The sequence below is a fragment of the Lytechinus pictus genome, chromosome 8, assembly GCF_037042905.1.
Source record: "Lytechinus pictus isolate F3 Inbred chromosome 8, Lp3.0, whole genome shotgun sequence".
Classification (NCBI taxonomy): Eukaryota; Metazoa; Echinodermata; class Echinoidea; order Temnopleuroida; family Toxopneustidae; genus Lytechinus; species Lytechinus pictus.
The window spans coordinates 30,168,488-30,177,525 of NC_087252.1; the positions used below are offsets into that span (position 1 = coordinate 30,168,488).

The following is a 9,038-nucleotide window of genomic DNA, read 5'->3' on the forward strand; positions in this document are numbered from 1 at the left end:
AAAAATATTTGGCAAGCAAAAAAAAAAAAAAAAAAAAAAAAAAAAGGTCTTCAGATTAATCAAGGGGGGCAATAAAGGTCTTTAAGCTAGTCAGGAGGGGGGGGGGGGGGGCAAAAAAGGTATTTTAAGCTCGTCAGGGGGGGCACGTATATGTCTTTTGTATGGGTTGTGGCTCGTCAGGGGGGCAGAGTGCCCCCCCTGCCCCCCGTAGGTACGCTAGTGATTAGGATTAGGGTTTATTCAGTTTTGCAAGTTAAGTTTTATGTTTAGTTAAACTGGCAGATTTTCCATTGGAGCAATATTGTCGCCAGAGCAAATGTCATGGAACCAAACTTTCCAAATCGTTATTTTAAGATTATCATCAATAATTCATTTACCATTATATTTTATGCATTTGGTAATCAACGTAAACAGACATCTGAATAGTTATGTTCATCTAGTAGGAATGGTTATGTTCCTCATAATTTGCTAAGTCTTTTTTAAAAAGAAAGTATTATGGTATATTATCTTTCAATTATACGTGTATTTCTTATTCAACTGTAATAGTGACTTACAGTGTCTGATATAATGAAAAAAGTAATATACAGTCAGCAGCACCTATACCATGTATAATGTGGATTAAACTGCCTAATGATCTGAGGGCCATCACATGAATTTCCATCTTTCTCAAATCTATAAAACGTACTTGTTCTCATGTTAGATTATTTTTTTTAGGAAAGGTATGTTACAAAGTTTTGTTAATTTTGCATTATTATACTTGTATTATACTTAATAACTTCTTTTGTAAAACTCATTGAGATTCTGTCGAATATTTTGAACTATATAAGGATCTATCATTATTATTATTTAAATATTTAGATGATGACACACAGGTTTGATATATTTCTTTAAAATCTGCTCTGTCCGATGATGTACTGCTGACTTTGATTCATGTTTTAGCACATTTACTTTTGTTTTGTTCATTGTGTATTACGAGGGAATCTCTCAGACTTATATAATCGTTCATATTCCTTTAAACCCAACAATGATTGTAGGGCTTTGCAGTAAAAAAATCATGATCTTGTTTCATTAAAAAAATACTGTTGCACGGTAGTAAATTTGTGCCTATTCAATCGGCCAATAGTAGATTTTGCATCAAGGTTTTTGTCGAACAGATGAATCCTAATCAAAATTTGTGTGGTGTACACTAATAGCATAATTCACAACTTCGAATAAATGCAGATTAAAGTATTTTTTCATGAAACAATCTTTGAACATATAATAATTCATTAATGATTCACGTAGTATGTGAAAAAAAAACCATCATGCTTCGCAAACCTTGTTATTTATTGGTTGATGTTTTGTGTCATCAGTTTCGTGGCGAAAGAATGTTTGAAGGGTTCTTCTCAATTGGAATATTGTTAGGGGGGGGGCTCAGAGTTCACACCCACAATTAATTGTTTCAAGTTTTTAAATGAAAAGTATGGTATTAAAAGCAAAAGTTTGAGTTTTTGTAGCCCTATATTAAAGATGTTAGAGAGAGAGAGAGAGAGAGAGTTGTGTCATGTGAAGATCGTCCTGACCCCATGATATAAAATGACAACAGCTATAATAATAATAATAATGATAATAAGAATAATATCAATAATAATAATACTAATACTGATAATACATGTATTAAAATTCTAATACTAATAATCATAATAATATTAGTAATAAAAATGATAATAATGATAAGAATATTATTATTAAAAATAATAAAGATAATAATAAATAATACTAATGATGATAATAATTATATGAATCCTCCCCTGAATGTAACACACTTGACAATATTTGCAAAAATTGATTATATTCAAAGTGCTCCATGAGACAGATGTTTAGTATCACATATACTGTAGCGGTAAGGTTATTTTCTTCACTACTTGTCATTGTAATGATGATGATGACGATGATGATGGTAAAGATTGTGGAGACGATGATGATCATGATGGTGGTGGTGATGATGATGATGATGATGATGATAATGATGGTAATGATGGTGATTATGATGATGATTATAATGATATGATGGTGATGCTGATAGGGTCGGTGGTGATGATGATGGTGATGGTAATTATTATGGTTACACTTCGTAATTCGAAGGTTCTTTATTCCGAAGGTTCGTAATTCCGAAACACGTAAATTGCCTATACATTGATGTTCATTAATCCGAAAACGTAAAAGGGTTCGTTAATCCCAATATTTGTGGCGTTATTCCGAAGGTTCGATAATCCGAAAACGAAATAAGGTTCGATGTTCCGAAGGTTCGTTAATCCGAAAACGAAATAAGGTTCGTTGTTCCGAAGGTTCGTTAATCCAAAAACGAAATAAGGTTCCTTGTTCCGAAGGTTCGTAAGTCCAAAAACGAAATAAGGTTCGTTAATCATTTAGTTTTCGGACTAACGAACCTTCGGAATTACGAACCTCATTTCTTTTTCGGATTAACGAACCTTTGGAATTACGAACCTCATTTCGTTTCCGGATTAACGAACCTTCGGATAAACGAACCTCCGGAATTACGAACCTCACTTCGTTTTAGGACTAACGAACCTTCAGAAGTACGAACCTCATTTCGTTTTCGGACTAACGAACCTTCGGAATTACGAACCTTCGGAATAACGAACCTTCGGAATAACGAATGTATGCGATTATTATGATAGGGTGGTGGTGATGGTGATGATGGTGATGATAATGATGATATGGTGGTGATGATGATGGCGATGATGATGACGATGATGATGATAATGATTGTGATGATGATATGGTCGTGATGATGAAGATGATATGGTGATGATGATGATGGTGATGTTAATGATGACGGTGATGATGTTGATGTTGGTGATGATGATGGTGGTGATGATAATGATGTTGTTGATGCTTGTGATGGTGGTGGTGATGATGATGATGATGATATGGTGTTGATGATGATGGTGATGATGATGATATGTTGATGATGATGATGATGGTGATGATAATTAAGATGATGATGATGATGATGATGATGATGATGATGATATGTTGATGATGATAAAGATGATGATGAAGATGATATCGTGGTGATGATATGGTGATGATGATATGGTGATGATATTTATGGTGGTGGAGATGATATGGTGGTGATGATGATGGTAATGATGATGATGGTGATGATCTGATGATGGTGATGATCTGATGATGATGTTGATGATATGGTGATGATGTTGATGATGATGGTGATGATACTTGTGATGGTTGATGGATGTGATGAGGATGAAGATATGGTGTTGATGATGATGCTGATGATGATATGGTGGTGATGATGATATGGTGATGATGATGATGATACGGCGATGATAATGTTGATGATATGGTGATGATGATGGTGGTGATGATGATGGTGATGATACTTGTGATGGTGATGGATGTGATGAGGATGATGATATGGTGTTGATGATGATGGTGATGATGATGATATTGTGATGATGATGATGATACGGTGATGATAATGTTGATGATATTGTGATGATGATGGTGGTGGTGATGATGATGATGATGATGATGATGGTGATGGTGGTGGTGATGATGATGATGATATGGTGATGATGACGATGGTGATGATGGTGAGAATAATGATAGTGGTGTTGCTGATAGGGATGATGATGAGTGCAATGATGATGACTATGAGGATAGTGGGAATTTAAATAATAATGAGGCTTATTACTGGAGATATGGGAACTATACTCAACAGCAAATCAAAAACATTTTATGATTGAAATTGAAATTGACAGCAATACTACAGTAGCGTAATGAGCCAAAAATATCTTCTTTGATAGAGAAATATTAAAATGCTTACAATCTTTAAAATATCAAATTCCATGTTAAATGGTACTGAATATGAAGCACGCCATCATAGGCTTATCGTTCTTCTTTGTAACAATGGTTTCAATTAAGACCAGTGTACTTCATAAACCTATATTTGATCAACAACGTATTTTGTGACCGTGTTGAAGTTCAAACTTAGGATAACATGTCAAGGTAAGTAAAAATGTTTTTTTTTTACGTTCTGTATTTTAAAACACTTAACTTTGATCACGTAATTTCAAATTGCTAGAACGCCCGCTGACTAGAGACAAGTCGAAGCGTTAACGTTATGGGTGACAGTTGCATTTATTTTGAATCATTGATAAGCCAAATGAGTAATGAGCTGTGTATGCTTATATGAAGTCATCCGGAAGAAGAAGAGGAAGAATAAGAAAAGGAGGAGGAGTAGGTGAAGGAATAAGAAGACGGAGAATGAGAAGGATATTGCTATTTCAAGTAGTAGTAGTAGTAGCAGCAACAGTAGTAGTAGTAGTATTAGTAGTAGTAGAAGTAGCAGCAGCAGCAGCAGTAGTAGTAGTAGTATGTATGTAGCAGTAGTAGAAGTAGTAGAAGTAGTAGTAGTAGTAGTAGTAGTAGTAGTAGTAGTAGTATGTATGTACTGTAGCAGTAGCAGAAGTAGTAGTAGTAGTAGTAGTAGTAGTAGTAGTAGTAGTAGTGGTGGTAGTAGTAGAAGTAGTAGTAGTAGCAGCAGCAGTAGTAGTAGCAGCAGTAGTATTATTAGTAGTATATATGTAGCAGTAGTAGAAGTAGTAGTAGTAGTAGTAGGAGTAGTAGTGGTAGTAGTAGTAGTAGTAGCAGTAGTAGCAGTAGTAGTAGTAGTAGTAGCAGTAGTAGTAATAGTAGTAGTAGTAGTAGTAGTAGTATTAGTAGTAGTAGTAGTAGTAGTAGTAGTAGAAGTAGTAGTAGTATTAGTATTAGTAGTAGTAGTAGTAGTAGTAGTAGTAGTAGTAGCAGCAGTAGTAGTAGTAGTAGTAGTAGTAGTAGCAGTAGTAGCAGGACAAGTGTAACATATTTCTTTCAGAATAAAAAAAAAATCGTATCTTAGCATTTCAATAGGTTTGTGTTCAATTAAATAATTAAGAAGCCATTGCCATTTCAGAATAAGAGGTCAGGTATTGCCCCACTACACGGGTAATTGCAACATATACATATTTAGGGTGATTGTAAAACATGAAGTTGTAACCCTTTTTTTCAAAAAACGGGTTAGATGATCATCGATTTATACCATTAAAAATCATTAGCCCCATCAAACATAACAATGCTCCACTCATGTACATTATATCTCCCACTTGCTATATGGGGAACGTTTAGACCGGGCCTTTTCAGGTTGTTGTGGCTTTACACTGTAACTGTAGAACGATATACCTCAATTTATATTCGGGTTCTGTATCTACACTGTACTTTAAATAATTATATACTTAACCATGCTGCATGTCTGTAAATATACGGCTATGGTAAAACTCTACTAATTATGTCAATAACGTGATAGTACATCTCAATGAGGAAGAAAATGACAGCTTTGTCTAAAATTAAAGAAAAAAATAGGCCTACGCTATTTTTCAGACAATTTCTTTGGTAACAAAGTGTATCCAATCCCGGATTACTGTTTTATTCAGAGATTATTTGTACGTACGACATGCTCCCTCTTTTAGTCTACCAATGATCCATCTCCCTTTAATTTACCCTCTTTGCATATATGCCAGATAATGAAAATATATATCTTAATGCCTAATATAGGGGTATTAGGCATGCCTGTATATACACTGAAAGTTTACTATGTAGGCCTACAAATTCATTTTACTCAGCCTTGGGCTACACATTTGTTTTTATTATAATAAAAACAATTCATCTATCGGACAGTTATGTTCAAAATTATTTATTTCTCATGCATGTCTGAGCTTATTGAAAAGGTAGTTTTGTTCCCCGTAGGTAAGGCATTGTTATTGACAAAACGTCATACTTGAGCTTAATATAGATCATGCCACTATGTGCTGTGTGATTTTTTTTCCAATTCTATTCACATTTGTAATTTTGACATTAGCAGAACCTATAACAAAATGTACATTTCCACCAAGTGCTTAAACATATTTTTTCTAGTAGACTGATATAGTTTATGAAAAAAAAAACCCACTAAAGGTTCTGATCACAGTGAAACAAATGATAAGCAATTATTATTGGACAAATTATGCATTGTACCAAAACAAATTTGACACATTTGTCCAAAGTTATGTAGATCTTATTTTTTAATCTTATAAAAGCTAGTTTTTCCTTGTAAGCATTATTTTCGCTTACACTCAAACAGCACATGGAACGATGAGATGAACATGCTCTGTACATACCCTACCCTGTAGCTTCTTGCTGCTATATAGGAATGTGAGCCTCTATTACATTTGCCCCGTGTTACATTGTCCCAGGTCTCCCCCTAGTAGTTACAGTTGTAATGGTAGAAGAACAAGAATGTCATCTGCACGTCACCTGGAAGGACGATAACGAAAGTATAATGTTGGGCCCTCGAACTACTAGAAAGCAGAACTGCAGAATTGGTTCCCAAATAGAGCCTTGTGGTACTCCACATTGAAGCAGCCTTCACGAAATGGTTTACAGAAGTATTTATGACTACTAAATTGCGGTCCACATGTAGAGTGACCGGAGTATGATTGGAATATAAATTTAGTTTTCTCACCCACATTGACACAAAATTATTTTTGTTTCTCTTTTAAGAAGCATTCTAATAAAAAGAAAATTATTTTATAAAAACAGGCAAAATTAATCAAGCACCATGATGGAGACCTTAACGGATGAAAAACTAATCGACCTAGCAGAGGCTGTGGGTGTCGATGCAAAATTATTGAAGCTCGGGTTGAAACTGGGATTTAAGGAGTCAGAAGTCAAGATGTACATCAGTACAAATAAACGAAATGACAGTTCTGAAGGAACCAGCTACATGCTGTTCGACTGGAAGAAAAAGACACGGAGAGCGAATGCAATACCTGATCTCATCAAGGCTCTGACCGACTCTGGATTTGCGGAATTAGTTGATGAATTCTTCTCAACTGGAGGGGGTAAGATGACTTCAAATGAATCCTTAATTTAAGATAGACCCCTTAACAAATTTAAGTTAAATGTTTTTTTTAAACGTAAGAGGGTTTTTTTAGTGGAAATGCTCTCATCAAGTGATGATAAAATCTCTTAGGGAGAAGGATGGGCGATGCTTGTTTTTAAATACCCCTTTCTATCCTAATCCTGATCCTAGCTTCAGTTATTTACGTGCAATAATACATGAAAAATTCGATATAAAAAAAAGAAAATTAAACGTATTTAAAAATTACCGAAAAAAGACCAAAAGATCCCCATATATAAAAAGCATACAAAACAGGTTTTATATATTTCTTTAAAATGTATAACTCTACTAGCTTTTCCTTTCATCACTTTATTTGATAAGCTCTATACTTCATGGGTAATTATAACCTCTTAAAATATTTGGGTAGACTTATACGAGCTGACAAAGCGTTAATATTTTCAATTTACCATTGTGCTGCACTTAACCCTGGTGAGGTGAATGGGTACCCGGCAGGAATAATTTCCTCGAATGCTGAAGGGCGCCTGTATGCAGCACGGGTTTAGCCGTGGTAATAATAATAATAACATAGAGAATATACATATATAATTTGCGCAATATATATGTACGATTATTATTATTATTTAATTGTTTGATATTTACTCTAGCTTCATTGTAAAAATTACAATGCTATACTGCAAAACTACTCTCTTTGTGCTTTAAATTAAACATGATTAAAGATGGGTGTAAGCGCATGTTATTATAGTGAACCAAACCGATTAATCACTTTTAATCAATATGATTGATTTCCCTTTCTGCAAGATTTAATTTTTGATATATTTTTGTTTTTATCTATTTTTACAATCAATTAAGAGTGTTGGTATATTTGACATATTTCTTGCTTATCGAATCCCTACAAAAATAAAGTCAAATAAAATAAAGTCGTCAAATCAATTCTGGGGAGATAACAATATAATATGCAAGAGTTTCTGCACTCTATTCATAAGTAAATAATACATTATCATGTTCACATAATAAAAAAGGTATAAATGAAAACACTTCAAACGTGACAAACGAAGAGATAAATAATACTACCAAAGACTGATAATTAAATAATACATAATGCGTGTTAAATAGTTGATTAAGATACAGCGACCAGCTATTTTAAGCACAATCTGCTTGAAGCAATATGCATGTCATAAACATATTTCAGTATAGATTTCATATCTCAATTGATTTATGTGTGTGTGTCCTGTATAATTTAACATTTTACAAGTGAGTAAACAAGACCTTTCGTCTTCCATGAATTCAGAAACAATGACATTTAGACCCTTTATGCTCACTAAGTATTTGCAGTACTGATAGTGTATATAATTATAAGGTATATATTATAGCGTATAGGGTAAACATATTAAAATACAATTACATACACCTCGCATGAAAGTAAATAATAAAAGAAAAAAATTGCCGTCAACCCTAATTGTTGGTGTATTTTTTGGTATATTCCATAAACCGATTAATCAAGTTCTAACTCTTGCTCATGACAACATTCCTAAAAAACGTTTAATGTTGTAGAGCTCTTGACAAAGCTCTGTACTCTGGAATGGAAACCCGCTATTTCAAAGAATACCCTTCCGGTATCGTCATTCCCCTGGCTTTAATTCCATGCCTTGCTGAATTGCCTATCTTTTCATGGAAATTTGCAGCCCTTAATATTACGTATTGATGAAGAAATTATCATAGTTGTTTTTCCCTTCATACATGCTTTATATCGTTTCTTTGTAGTCGCAACCGATGGGGTAAATGCAGGAAGCCCTTCTACTGCAGCTTCATTTACTGACAATGCACACCTGTAAGTGTCATTTCATTTCCTAAAATATGAAATAATTTTCCCTCTTCATTCATAAATTTTAATAGGTTTCATTTTTTTAAGGCTTGCCCAGTAGAAGTTTTGATAAAGAGATGCTTGCTTTGTCATATATAACCCGATATAATGAATGCCTGAATTAGGCCTGAACGTGAGCATGATAAATATGGATCAAGTGTGATACATGTAACTTATTTTTAATGCTAACATTTTAAATGCTTGACGAAGCAA

General features: G+C 33.9%; 1 protein-coding gene across 1 annotated transcript; it reads left to right on the forward strand.

Moving 5' to 3' along the window:
- Positions 1 to 6,661: 6,661 nt before the first annotated feature.
- Positions 6,662 to 8,796, forward strand: LOC135155267 (uncharacterized). The gene is made up of 2 exons (XM_064104198.1): positions 6,662 to 6,944; positions 8,726 to 8,796. The coding sequence occupies exons 1-2, from the start codon at positions 6,662 to 6,664 to the stop codon at positions 8,794 to 8,796; spliced, it is 354 nt and encodes a 117-aa protein (XP_063960268.1).
- Positions 8,797 to 9,038: the final 242 nt, after the last annotated feature.

Bases quoted from the DNA above. Each gene is read 5' to 3' on its own strand.
- LOC135155267 (XM_064104198.1), top strand. From the start codon at position 6,662: ATGATGGAGACCTTAACGGATGAAAAACTAATCGACCTAGCAGAGGCT. The intron at 6,945-8,725 runs GTAAGATGACTT...GTTTCTTTGTAG, and splicing joins ATTCTTCTCAACTGGAGGGG to TCGCAACCGATGGGGTAAAT.